The sequence below is a fragment of the Priapulus caudatus genome, unplaced genomic scaffold, assembly GCF_000485595.1.
Source record: "Priapulus caudatus unplaced genomic scaffold, Priapulus_caudatus-5.0.1 Scaffold1834, whole genome shotgun sequence".
Lineage (NCBI taxonomy): Eukaryota > Metazoa > Priapulida > Priapulimorpha > Priapulimorphida > Priapulidae > Priapulus > Priapulus caudatus.
The window spans coordinates 26,217-40,948 of NW_014578895.1; the positions used below are offsets into that span (position 1 = coordinate 26,217).

Genomic DNA, 14,732 nt, shown 5'->3' on the forward strand with positions numbered 1-14,732 from the left:
TTATATCATAATAGTAATAATATAATAATAATAGTATAAATCATAATATGTTCATAGCAGGAATTTTGCATTGAAGATATTATCAATGAAATCTTGTAAAACGAACCAGACGAGTGTGACACCACAGACTTTTTGTTATCTGCGTGTCTATATACTATGCTATATAATTGCCAAACCCTACCTAATTTGCATAATTTTTTTTAAATATTAAAACCCCTATCCATTATTCATTCACATACCAAAAAATGAGCAAAATCCGTTGAACCTGAACTGACTAATGACAATTCTCATTTTTGGCAAAAAATTGCCGTGGCTTAAAAGTACGCCGACTGGCGTACTCCAAAATAGGACGTTTAATATGGGAGTCTAGCCGTAACAACTATACCCAATTTCAAACATGTGGGTTAAACGGTTCCTGAGTTATCGTTGACCGTAGCCAAATGTTGACGGACGGACGGACGGACGGACGGACGGACGGGCGGACGGACGGACGTACGACGGACGACGACCCATGGCAATAGCTCAGCTTGACGATGTCAAGGTGAGCTAAAAAAGAGAAGGGGAGGGTGGCGAGGGGATGGCATGAAGAGAGAGAGGGGGGAAGGAGAAGGAATGCGCCAGATCTTTTTACATAATTTTTAATTGCCATAAATTTTACACCCAGGCGTCACACGTAACACCATCGCGTGACGTCCTATAATGACGTCATCACGTCACCTTGCTACGTCACCACGTGACGTCACTATCTCTGCGGGCCAGCTGCTATGTACAAGGTTATGCGCGTGCTCCGACTTTATCGCACATCAACACGTTCGCTAACAACAATAACGATATTAAATACTAGTAATGGTAATATTAAAAGAAGAGTTTACTCTAGGTTCTAGAGTTATTTTCAGCTAATTTCGGTTATAATTACGCTACATAAAAAGTTTCAAGGTTCAATCACCATTAGAAATATTTGTTTTTAATGTTTTAAAACTAACGACTACAGTTTGATTACAACGACGGTGGCACCACTCAAAGCGCACAATCTGATAAGTTGCGCAAAACCACTTTCCAGCCAAGGGCTACAGACCGAGCGTGTTTCTTATTTATTAATTTAAAAGCAAAAGGATTGTAATATCTTATAAACGACATATAGTTTCAGTTATAATATGGATAAATTTGCCCTAAAATGAATATCGTTCGGTTAAATTGCATTTAGGTATAAATATAATTGCACTTTTGTGATTTTGTGAGGCAGCACATCTACTCAGACAGCGCCCCCTACTATGGTGGCACCCTCTACTATGGTGGCGCCCTCTACTGTGGTGGCGCCACCTACTGAGATTACTTGCCCTAGAGAGACATTGGCGCCCCCTATTGATACATTTCTACTTCTTGAGATGGCACACTCTCGCAAGACAGCGCCCTCTACTGAGAGAGAAAGCCCTCTAACGAAACAGCAGACGCTAACAAAGCAGCGCCATCTACCGAGAGAGCTCTCCATTATTCCTCGCCAAGACACATAAAAACGGTTAAATAGCCGTAGCACCACAGGCACACAGACAGACACACGAGTTAAATGCAATGCATTTACATATGCATTACCTAACATGCAACGCAGCGACCTCTGGTGGTAACAACCGTCGTCAACGGCGACACGATGAAACGCGATGTCCGTGTGAATGTCCGGGTGTGTCGCACGACTCAATATAAACACTTAACATTGCAATGCCCGTACATACATACACACACGCACGCACGCACGCACGCACGCACGCGCACCGCGGCGCGGGCGGGCGGCGCACACACACAACACACAACACACAAACGCAAGACATGGTCGTACGTACAAACATGCCACAACGTATTTCGCATGCCAGCACAAGTATATATATTATTATTAAGTATTATGGACGTGCACAGTAGTACATTTCTCCACCGACATTCATGCACTAAGGTAATAATAATGTATAACACTACAATACTGTATATATTATTCACATACATATATATGATATATATATGTATATAATATTATGCAATATGTGTGTGTATATAACATAACAAAATGATGCAAAAAAGGCAAACATACATGCTCGCATCAATACTGACGACCAATTGGTTCACAACCAATACGATTGTTGCCACTAGGTGGCAGCAAACAACTGTGCTATACATAAGAGTCGAGGGCGAGGCTATCTAGTATGCGGAGACGCCACCAGGCGGCGTTCGCAGTCGAGGCGCTCTAGCGATCCTGTATTTGCCAGCGCCCTCTGGGGGTGCTTTTGATCGAGATCGGATGCCGGGAAGAAGTACAGGATAGTTCCAGACTTATTCTTCCCTCTTTACGTCGGGTACTCGCAGCTACTGCAGCGCCACCACGCGGTGACCTTCGCGCAGAAGCTCCGGACAAGTGAACGTCGAGCGCTGCGTCGCCATGACGACATATCGCGTAAAAACAGGGGAGCATCTAACGCTTGACGATATATACAGAAAGTGACATCACGTAGCGAGGTGACGTGCGCGCCCATGTTAGTGTGGTCAACAGGTTTGCTACATTGCAAATATATACACGAACAAAACACATGCATGTATAACAAATAGATACAAGTATATATATATAATAATAGTATATATATATATATAAATATGTGTGTGTACATATATACATAAATATGCATGTATGATGTATGTATATTAACACTATTCATACTGAGTATATATGTTATATATAGTACTCAGGTATGTATATTACAATTCTACTGTGTATATAGTAGTATACTATATATATATACTCAGTATGTATATTAACATATTCATACTGTGTATATATGTATATATATATATATATACTCAGTATGTATATTAACATATTCATACTGAGTATATATGTATATACACATATATATATATATATGTAATATAGATACATGTATCTATTAAATAGCAACGTACGTGAACTATGGCTACACATTGTGATGGAGACACAACATCTTAAACATGAGATAGAATGAGCTAGAAAACGCACAAACGCCTGTACACATGCTCACCCACGCACGCACGCACCCATGCACGCATGCGCACAGTTTCGCAGACGCGCACACGCACGCACGCATACAAACGCACGACGAACGCACGCACGCACGTACGCGCTCTACATATACTACTAAGTGTAATGTATAGTAAGCATTGGAGATCAGCAGTCAGCACACCCTAGCTAGCTGCTGCTACTGCTGCTGCTGCTGCTGCTGCTGCTGCTGCTGCTACTGCTGCTGNCAGAACATGTATCAGCTCCAGTAATAAACGTCTTTATGAGTTACATCACTCTTCGTCAATACTTAACAGTAACCACGTCGCACGGTCGCACCAATGACGCCAACATGGCCGCCTTTGTTTTGATGACGTCACGTGCAAGGGGTCACACACAAGGGGACACTTAAAATTGACACAGGCCTATAGTTTCCGAGTTCTGTTTTGCTATTCTTTTTATGTATCGGAATGACCCATGTCATCAGGATTTTTCCTTGGATGAATGACATGTTGATTACATTGGTAGTTATCCAATTTTATGAATTCAGTATTTTATTGTAACAGTATGCTATGTATTGTATATGATGGATAATTGCCTAAATAAATAAAAAAATAAAAAAAATATATACATGTGTAAGAGCTGAGCAAATAACGTTTGTTCCATCTTTTATAAATTTTGCGGGAATATTATCTAACCCAATAGCCTTACCTGTATTAATGTTTTTCAGCACCCGTAGTACCTCTTCCTCTCCCACCGTTGTAAAAGTAAATGAATTTTCTACTACGCGCGCGCGCCTTTGTCCCTATAATAATTTTGAAGACTAATCTCATCATACGTCCCTTCCTTTTGTGGTAGATCGTTCACCAAGTTTGAGGCCACACTTGTGAAATACTTATTAAAATTATTTGCAACAATTGCTTTGTCAAAACATATATTTTCTCCAATTTTTAGCCCTACCCCGCCCAAGTTACTGCATGGTTCCCTTATTTTTCATCCCCATACTCTTTAAAGTCTGCCATAATTTTTTAGGGTTATTTTTGTGGTCCTCAACCTTTTCCGTATAGTAATTAGCCTTTGCTTTCTTAATTTTATTTTGAACTTTGTTTCTAAGCAATTTAAAATCCTTGTATGTAATTTCATCTTTACTCTTTTTATGAAGCAGTAATTTTTTCTAGAATAAGCTCCCTAATCTCACTATCAAACCATGGCTCAGTTCTTTGTTTTATTCTAACTTGTTTAATAGGGGCGACAGTGTCAATGGCCTCTAGGAGGTATTTTTGAAAAATTGCCCATGAATGCTCTATAGAATCCGCGTTAAAAATATTGCTATTTTACAGTAAAAATATTCTACAGTACACAATCTATTATCCGAAACCCTTGGGACCAGACACGTTTCGAAATTTGGAATGGTACTTATTAGTACAGTACAGATATACACGTCTAGATTAGGTTTATAAGTTCCATCATAGATACATACAAATTGAAACAGGTGTGTTTGTATGATTTCTATGGTCCCTGGATGTAGTATGACTACGTTGTGCGAAGATGGATTGACGCTATCCTGCATTGAAATTGTCAGTTGACCCTACATTAGTGGAGAGCTGCCTTTTCTCCATTGTATTCATAGAAATATATCATAGTCTTAACTAGTATATTTATATAATATATATATACTTTAACTTCGTAAAGTTACTTGCAAATTTGAAGCTTTTTCTACTGCGATCCGCACTCCGCAGCGTTTATATAATCCTGTTGATATGCAGATTTTATCAACTTAGTCTCTCTCCGTCTTCAAAGACCGGGATGGGGACGGACTACGGATAGATACAAAGTTAACCTATTACTTATTTTTTATACAATTATATTTTTATGTTATTGTATTATTTAGTCTATTTGATCAACCTTCAATCTTTATGAGGTTATGTAAGGCGACCGTCCTTATAATATTCAAGGAACGTTACTGCGCACATCTATTAATAGATGGCGCTGTCAGTACGAAATGCATTTGCTACAGCGATTGCTAACCATAGAACATAGAACTAGAATAGAAATTCTATCTTGAACTTCTATTCTAGTACTAGTTCTATGTTGCTAACATGATACAATAGATATACTGTAATATTGTGTTTGTATATGTGGTGATACTTTTTTGACAGGAAGTCAAAGGAAACAACGCACATTGATTTACGAAATGCACGAAAAACTAACTAAAACGCAACAATAACAGCGCAGTTTTATTTCTAAAAGTACGCGTTCATGAGATTTTATTCACTGTGAGCATCGTTGGGTCATGCGAATCTAACAAACTATATAAACCTACAATAGATTTCACATAGGGATTGGATGCGCATTTAGTCTAAACATTCAAAACATTCAAACACGCCATAATTCATACACCAAATACGTTGTGCAAAAATATATACCGTAGGCATATACACCAGCTGCTCCACCACGCATGACTTCATCGTAGGTTGTAGTACTAGATCAAATGTCGTTAAAAATGTATATAAAAACATTTGAAGCAGATGGTTGTGATATTCTTATACTAGTCTGTACATGAACGAGTGAACACTTATAACACCTATTTCTTTTAAATTCTCTAACGCTTGTCCCATTATTTCATAGATATATACATCTATGAGTAAGTAGGTTGTATATATCTATGATTAATAATATATACCGTTCCCATCCCGTACTGGCGAGGTTCTTACTACAAGAACTACAAGTATACGGACGAAGGCGCTACAATCGTGTTTGGAGACAAAGTTTGACAACTAAACCTGGACTGCCCGGAAATCCTAAACACACACATAAACACTGTTGAGAGATATACCTGGATGCCGAGTGATGTAATTTCTGGATAACACGGCATACGCGTGTGTACACTGTACTCCAGCAACGACGTTGATCGCTGACCCATCACCCACACCATCACCCGAACACTCTCACAACACGTCTCACAGTAAAAGGTAAGTCTAACTAGCCGCGCACATGTGTTCAATAGACAGACCCTAGGCCTAGATCATAATATAGATAGAGTCATTATTTTACACGCGCGTGGTCCTACAGATTGTGTTGACGCGCCTGCGGCTGAGTGTTATAGCCTATGCCGCATCTCTAGCTAGTCTGGTTTAGCAGTAAACCGTGCGAAAAGAACGTGTGTGTGAGTGAGTGAGAGCGAGGAGAGAGAGAGAGGAGAGAGAGCGCGAGAGAGGAGAGGGAGAGAGAGAGAGAGAGAGAAAGAGAGAGAGAGAGAGAGACTTGAACCAATTCACACGGTGAGCCAACCTACAATCGATCTCACGGGGAAGACTAGGCTCCCCTGACCTCGCCACAACTCTCGGCAACCTAAACCTTCATTCTAACATATCAGCCTACGCACCACCACATATTATCTACATAAAGTATATCATCAAAGGACATACATGAGTAACTATACCGCCCCCATCATTCTGCCCCTTGCTAGACCCTACGGAATGCACACATTCGCACACACACACGCACGTTGTATTGTTTGTCGTTGTCTTATATCACGTGAAGCGTGACACACGCAAGCGCCGCCCACTGAACCACAACAATGAATGTTCATCAACTATGATATTGTTATAGTTCAGTGGAGCCGCCGCCGCGCACGCACACACCGCACGTGAAAATGCACAGACACACACGCAAGCGACTCCATGATCGTCTGCCGAGCTGACGCTATTTCATGGGAAAGTTAAACGGGATTAAAACCTCGCTACCGTAGGCGGTCCAACACACAACGATGTGTGATGACTGTACACGTTAGATGGATGACTCAGTGCTCCCTATACTAGTGATAAAATAGCAAACATGCTCCCCAGACAAGTTCTGAACAAAAGTCAGGCGAGTTGCATATATTATACTTGTCAGACGATGTTCGAGTTATAGCCGCCGTGCGGTAAAAAAGATAGACGGGATTTAGAATACAAAAAACATGATTCCAATAAAATTTTTAACAAATCTACAGGTTAAATCGGCTATAGTAAATATCACGAGTAAATTGATTGACACAACACTCAACAGGTCAATATCATTTAACGCATGACGTCATCATCAATCATTGCAGAAGTAAGATAATACTATAGTTAATATGAACTAATAATATTATCTCATTCCTGATCATTATACACAACATCATCATTTACTGTATGATTACTAACAATCAGTCACTGCTGGACCAAACGTAAAGATTACTTAAAATATGGCCAATTAAAACACGTGCAGGGAACATTAAATTTCAAAGTAAAACCAAGCCAAGAGATTCTATGAAAGACAAAATTCCCCCAAAACCAAAATCTAGCTAGCATAGATTCAAACCGTCGAGAATTCGGGCTTGGAATTAATCGGTAAAAGTCACGTTAAACATACGATACGCGTAGGTCGAAAACGCTATGATTCCCTTGAAAACAAGGTAAAACGATCGATTAAAAAGACACGAGTTATGGTGAGTGTATATACACGGGACCTAGAATTACATGATAAAATCAAGGTTTCTCATCACATGACACATGCAGGTAGCAAACACTATGATTTGTCCGGAACAAATGAGAATCATTGCGACGACACATCTCTCAAATGATCAGATGGCAAGGAAACATTCGAGTAGTCACGCGGCAAGTGGTAGAAGGACAATGAGAGGGATACCGCATGGTCAACAGCACCAACGAGGTAAAAAAAAAACACGTATTATCGCAATAACACGGCATCCTGGCTTCCATAATGCATGACCACGTCGCTATCCCGTTCATTATTCCCCTCTAAGGGCAAGCACACTGCACTAGAGTTACAGCAGCACTGTGCTCTGCATAGGAACAAATAAATTTCTAGACAAAATCAAGCAATAATGAAACTGTTATCACATGAGAAATTAAATGGAATGTTATAGTAACTTCCACGATATTAGGCCACCCTTAAAAAATTGTTTGTTTCCCATTTACCTACTCGCCTCTCAGGGTACTGAGTAGGTACCGGTAGGTAGGGGAAAAATAAATATTTTTTTTTTACAAGATGTGTGTGTGTATATTGTATATTCTGTTTTGTGTATATGTTTTTGCGGAACGAATTTGATTATTTTTTTGGCGAAACGAAATAACTTTTGTTTTGTTTTAATCGGCCAATAAAATGTGTTGAGTAGCGGCGTTTTGGCGAGTCGGTCGGTAAAGGGGAAACAAGCAATATTTTATCTTAGGCCTTACATGGAATGTACACTTCCTACTGTTGTTCCCTGCCACAACAACACTCATTCCTTCCCTCCATGGTATAACGTTCCTCAAGCAAAAAACCGAGCAAAGGAACACAACACAGAGAATTCTGCATGCAAGAGAACATCAGCATGGCGTTCACACTGTACGTAAACGTTAACAGCAGAGAACAACACAGATGAACCACACTGAATAACACCATGTGGGAGGAACTCCCAATGCTAGAACAACAGTTCGGCATTCCCTCGAGCGATCGATCGCACGGGAGTCGCGAACATCAACGGCAGTGAACCAAACGAGTGGACAAGGAATTCCCTGCGCGACAGGAACCCCTCAAGAACATTAACAGCAAAGAACCGCGCTGAGGAACACTGTGCAGAACAGCAGCGAGCTTCCCGCGAGAGCGCGCGCGCCCGACCGCCGGTACCCGGCGTGGCCGTACTGCTGGTCGGTGATCTGGAAGAGCACGGCCGAGCTCTGCTTCCCGTCGCCGCCGTTACTGTAGCCGAGGACTCGCAGCCGGAAAGCGACGCCGCTCTGTAGGTCCGTCAGGATGTAGCTGTTCGTCTGTCCGACGATGTAGTCGAAGTTCTTCGTCGGGTCGATCTCATGCGCTTGCATGATGCGGATCTTGTATCCCTCGAGCGACTCCTCGTCCGGGCCCGTCGTGATGCCGTTCCACGTCACGCGCATGCGGTTCTCGTCGTTGAGCGTCGCGACGCGCACGTCCGTCGGCGCGGTGAGCGGCGAAGCCTTGAACGTGTACGACTGCATCGCCTGGCTCTTCTCGCCGTTGCCCGCCGAGTTGTAGGCCATCACGCGCACGAGGTAGTGCGTGTTCGGCTGCAGGCCGATGATGACGGCGTGCGACGACGCGTTGGGGAAGATCGCCGTGACGTAGTCGTCCTCGGGCGAGCCCTTCATCCAGTACTCGATGCGGACTCCGTGCAGGCGGCCGCGCATGTTCTCGCGCGTGTCATCGAGGCGCGTCCAGTAGACCTCGATTGCCGTCGAGTTGTATGGCGTCGCCTGCATGTCGATCGGCGTCACGACGGGCGTGTTCTCCGCCGACAGGATCATCGTCACGTTGGACATCGGGCCGAGGCCGATCTCATTGAACGCCTGCACCCGCACCTCGTACTCGAGGTAGAAGTTCTCCTCGCCGACGCGGTGAACGTACTGGCCGCGCTGTTCCGCGAAGCGCTTCTTCTCAAAGTCGGACAGCACACCGAGCTTGCGCCAGTGCACGATGTAGCCGATGCCCGGCGCGTTCCACAGGTCCTTCGTCAGCGGCGTCCACGTGATCTTCAGGTCGCCGATCTTGCCGCCGCCGCCGCCGATGTTGGACGGCGCGACGTTGGGCGCGGCCGGCAGCGTGAAGAACGACGACGACTCGTCCGAGGGGACGCTCACGCCGATGGCGTTCACGGCGCGCACGCGGCATTGGTACGTGTTCCACGGCGAGAGGTTGTCGACGATCGTCGTGACGATGTCCGTGTCGGGCCGCTGCTCGTCCTCGCGCACGGCGATCTCCTTGACGATGAACCACGAGTCGGTGTAGTTGTCGCTCGCCTCGATCGCGTAGCCAGTGATCGCGTGCCCGCCGTCGCCGCCCGTGCTCCACTGCAGCGTCACGCTCGTCTGCGTCACCCCGCTCGCCCTGACCCCGCTCGGCGCCGACGGCGGCCCCTCGACGAACAGCCGCGCCGACTGTCCTATCTCGTCGATCGTCGTCTTAACGACGCACGTGTACTCGCCCGCCTGGCTGAAGGTCGTGTTCTTGATGAGCAGGTATCCCGGCGGCCGGTTGGTGATGCGCGTCTCGTAGTGGAGGTCGTGTTCGAGGTCAAGCGGGATCCCGTTGTGCAGCCACACGTAGGCGAGGTCGAGCAGCGAGTCGATGGACGCCTCGCACTCGAACATGTGGTTCTGGCCGACCTGGACGCGAGCGTTCTCCGGCGCGCGGCTGATGATGGCCGCCGGCAGCACGGTGACGTTCGCGCGGCTGCTCGACTTACCCAACGCGTTCTCGGCCTCGCACTCGTACTGACCCTCGTCCGAGCGACGCACGTCCGTCACGATCAGGGTGCCGTCCGGCAGGATGCGGCGGCGGCCGTCGTCGGCGAAGCTCTGTCCGTTCTGCTTCCATGTGTAGACGGGCGAGGGCGCTGCCTCCGGCGCGCACGAGATCGTCAGGTTGCCCTTGACGGCGCCGAACAGGCTGTTGGGGAGCGGATGCTTGGCGAAGGTGGGAGCGAGCGCGAGGACGCGGAGCTGCGCGGAGGAGTACCGCACGCCGTGCACGTTGCGCGACTCGCACTGGTACATGCCGCTGTCGCGCGGCGTCACGCCCGTCACCGTCAGCGTCACGAGCGTGCCAACGCGGTCAAACGAGAAGCGTGTGTCGGTCACCGTCGCCGGGTTCATCTCCTGGCCGTTGCGCAGCCAGCGGTAGCTGACCTCCGGCCGGCCGAACGCCTCGCACGTCATCGTGACGGTGCTGCCGACGTCGACGTGAAGGTCCTCGAGCGGCAGAGTGTAGATGGGCCGCGACGCGATCGTCAGCAGAACGCGCTCTTCCTTCTTGCCCTTCGTGTTCGACGCCTCGCAGACGTAGATGCCCTCGTCGCTCGGCTGAACGTTCGGCACGACCAGCACCTTGTCATATAATAATAATAATAAATTTTATTAATTTAAATACGGTACATTTGTAATAAATAGATATAACATGAGCTCCTCACCATCTGTTAAAAGCCAGGCCTTAGTATTACTGGAGACGGGTCCGCCATTTTACGTGGTCATCCGAGCCATGGGAGTTTCACAGTCTCCAATGTTGAGAGCCAGGTTTTGAGAAAATTCACTGCACCGGCCGGTGTTTGAACACACAGCCTTCGGAGTGAGAGGTGGACAATATACATGGCCTAATCACTGCGCCACCGAGGACTCTCTCAAAATAATGATAACCTTGTGTAACGATAACCTATAATGGCATGACGAGCACCTTGTCGTAGCTGAGCTTGTAATGCTTCGGCGGCAGCGGGCCGCCGACACGCGTCCAGTTGTAGCGCGGGATCGGGTCGCCGTGCGCGAAACACTCGAGGCGGACGTTGTCGCCCAATAGCGGCGCGCCGGGGAAGATGGCCGGGAAGCCGACCTCGATCTGCGGCTCACGCTCCGTCGCCGCGTTGTTCGTGCGCACCTGTGTAATGACGTAGATATCGAATTATTTAAGCTGTTATATAGTAGTATGTATGACACTGAGTGTCACCTTAAAACATATGGTTGTGTGTACCCACCACAGATGGAGCCACTGTATCCAGCGTGGCTGACCTTATGAAGTATGTCTAAATAAACAAGTCTCATCTAAAACCAGCTTCTCTCCTCACTTACACTACACATCAAGCTTTGTAACAAACCTAGTATAAAACCTAGCGACACATTTAACGTTAGTCATTTAACGTAAGGCCAAAAGAAAATATAGGTGTGGTTACCGTTTCCCGACCGACCCTATTTATTCCCAGCGACCCTAAACATTTTATTGTCAATTTTCTTTAAAGTAAAAACAAAATTAAAAAAAACAAACAAAAAACAAATATATGAATTGGACAGTTCCTGCTTCAAAGGGCACAACGCACATCCTTCGGACATGGTTCGTAAATAAAATGTTTCAATAAAATAAAATGTTTTCCCTACCTACCTACCCTATTTTTTTTCGGCATGAAACGGTAACCACACCTATATTTTGTTTTGGCCTAAGCGGATAACGTCATAGCTTATTTTAGTCAAATAGCTCAAGGTAACAACAAGTGAAAGTTGCTGCACACGAATATCCCAAGAAACTGAGTCACTGGAACACGAGTAAAAGTTATCACCCAGCTCTGTTATACCTGTAGCCGGATGTCTCGGCTCGTCTTTCCGACGCTGTTGACGCCGGACGTCGCCACCGAGCTCTGCACCAAACAGATGTAGGCGGCGCGGTCCGCCTCGACCACCTTGCTGAAGTAGAGGTTCCCCTTCTGCGACGCGAAGATGTTGGGACCCTGCGGCACGAACTCCGGCAACGCGTTCTTGAACCAGTAGTAGTTGACGTCAGGGAAGTGTGCCGGAGGGCGGCACTCGATGACGGCGCCGACGTGGAGGTACGCGGCGACGGGCTGCCGCTCATCCGCCGTGAAGTCGTTGAGGAAGCCAAACTCGAGCTGGATGCGCGAACTCCACACCGTGCCGAAGTCGTTCGTCGTCGCGCAGTAGTAGACGCCGGAGTCCTTGTCGCGGTCCGGCATGTGGATCGTCAGCTGTCCGTTCGTCTGCGTGTAGCGCGGGTCCTGCAGAACGTTGATCTCGATCTCCGTGCGGCTGTCGTCCTTGTACCACTTGTAGGTCGGGTACGGGTACGCGTCGGCCGCGCAGACGAGCGTCACGAACTTCTCGACGGACTCCGTGTCGTAGATGATGTTGTCCGGCTGTTCGATGAATCGCGGGCCGTGCGGTATGCGCTCGGGGTCGCGCACGACGACGCCGTAGTCGTAGCCGCGGTACACGATGTCCATCTCGTCGAGGTCGACCTTGCGTATCTCGCAGATGAACGGTCGCTGGTAGATGGCGTCGGCGCGGTCCCAGCCCCACGCGCCTGTCTTGAAGCGGTAGATGAGCGTGTCGCCGAAGTTGTTTCGCGGCTCGTGTTCATCGTAGCGAAGCCATCCGTCCTTGAAGGAGAAAGGGACCTGGAGGAGGTACTGCTCCCAGCGCCAGTCCGGGTCGCCGCCTCTCCCGCCCGTGTACCACTCCTTCTTCTGCGGATCGTTGTTGTACAGCCAGTCGGCGATGAAGTCGTGTTCCATCTTGCTGTCGACGGAGAGGAGGTGCGAATTGTAGCGCTGGCACAGCTCGGCCGAGCGTTGGTAGTCCAGCGGTGGAGCGACGGAGAACTTGTAGCAGGTGAAGCCTTGAGGGAAGTCGACCCAGCCGGGCGGACATTCCCGCTCGTTGGCGAATTCCTTGCTACCCTGTAATTCTATCCTTGCATCGGTCACTGATGCTTGTATTAGCAGAAGAGCCACCGCCGTCATCAACAGCAGAATCTTCATGGTAGTATCCGATTTTTTCGTCGAAATTTGTTGTGTGTAGTGCGCACGGTTGCACTGCAGTCACACCACAGGCAACATCAGCTCTAAGAGTAGATTAATTATCGAATATCGTTAAAAACAACCAAAACGGCAAAGCTACGAGATTGCGTCTCCACACAGTCACTGAGTCAGTTGGATATGTTCGCAAAACACACGCCGAACAAGTGAACAGCACAGGTGAAAATCCTGTTTGCGTGACAATGGCGCGGCGATACTGGCTGCTATGCCACACCCCACCTGCGCAAAATCAGTCTCCACGCTCCACCGGTCCGCTCTATATATACGGCCACAGGTAACGCAGCAACAGCATCAGCGGGTTCACTGCTGTATCCCCGAGGCCCTCGCTCGCACATGTACCCAGCGGTGTGCGCACGCTCACGCTCCAAATGAATGACTTCACTGCGCAAGTATAGTATTAGTAATGTATAGAATTAATACGCCTACGCGCCACAGCATAATAATTACACTTTATACATTCTCGAAGACCCAACAAGCAACGCGCACAATGGTCAAATCCAATGGTCCTCTCCGCACACTTGTCATGTATTTCGGATACGTATTACTTGGCACTGTTGCCCCTGAATGCCGTATAACGACGCTGTGCGCAACACAAAGGTCTTGGAAGGCAGGGTCGATGTATTCTTAGATGCAGAGGCTGAATGCTCGGGAGTTGTTTTGACGGCGCGTATGGAAAATGTCGCGAAGTTTTTGAAACTGTCGCATATTTCGTTGATTACATCATCGCACGATTTTTCGACGGATGTAATGTGGTGACTATAGAAATGACTAGTCGGGCAGGAAACGCACGCACGAGGTGTGTTTTGCGTTCGTGCCTAGCATGAAAAATCCAACGTAAACGTCTCACTTTATAATTGCCCATTGTGCCACGACTCGCTATTATTGTAAGCGGACGCAACGCAGTAACCCCGCTCTGTAAATATCTCGTTCCATTTTCAATGTTAATTTCAATGCGGCGCGCGTAGAATGGCGAACCCCCTCGTGTGGGTGATTTCTATACGCTGTGTGAATTGGTACCTCGATCGTGTCGATTTGTGAAGCGGAGTTTCTAGAATATATATTTCCCCAGGGGCCGAATATCCTACCCCAGTTCAATACGAATGTTTACAAAACAAACCACGATATAGTGATGTCCTATAATATACCCACAACTGTATCCTCTCTCACCCTCTCTCTCGTCCTCCCTCGCACTCGATCTCTTTCTCGTGCTCTTTCCCCACCCTCCTTCCCTCTCGTCCTCCCCCCCCTCTCTCTCTCTCTCTCTCTCTCTCTCTCTCGTCCTCCCTCGCACTCGATCTCTTTCTCGCGCTCTCCCTCTTCCTCGTGCTCTCTCCCCACCCCTTCTAT

At 47.0% G+C, this 14,732-nt stretch overlaps 1 protein-coding gene across 1 annotated transcript; it reads right to left on the reverse strand.

Annotated features, from left to right (window-relative positions):
• Nucleotides 1-8,131: 8,131 nt before the first annotated feature.
• On the reverse strand, nucleotides 8,132-13,612 carry LOC106817707 (contactin-like). The gene is made up of 3 exons (XM_014822398.1): nucleotides 12,129-13,612; nucleotides 11,243-11,440; nucleotides 8,132-10,899 (listed from the first exon to the last, which is right to left on the reverse strand). Exons 1-3 carry the CDS (start codon nucleotides 13,326-13,328, stop codon nucleotides 8,584-8,586), a joined length of 3,714 nt encoding a protein of 1,237 aa, XP_014677884.1. The 5' UTR covers nucleotides 13,329-13,612; the 3' UTR covers nucleotides 8,132-8,583.
• Between the last annotated feature and the right edge of the window lie 1,120 nt (nucleotides 13,613-14,732).

What these genes read in the sequence shown, in the direction of transcription:
- LOC106817707 (XM_014822398.1), bottom strand. Translation starts at nt 13,328, where the DNA reads ATGAAGATTCTGCTGTTGATGACGGCGGTGGCTCTTCTGCTAATACAA. An exon ending in GCCGAGACATCCGGCTACAG is followed by an intron (nt 11,441 to 12,128) that starts GTATAACAGAGC and finishes GTCATTACACAG; the next exon opens with GTGCGCACGAACAACGCGGC. An exon ending in ACAAGCTCAGCTACGACAAG is followed by an intron (nt 10,900 to 11,242) that starts GTGCTCGTCATG and finishes TTATATGACAAG; the next exon opens with GTGCTGGTCGTGCCGAACGT.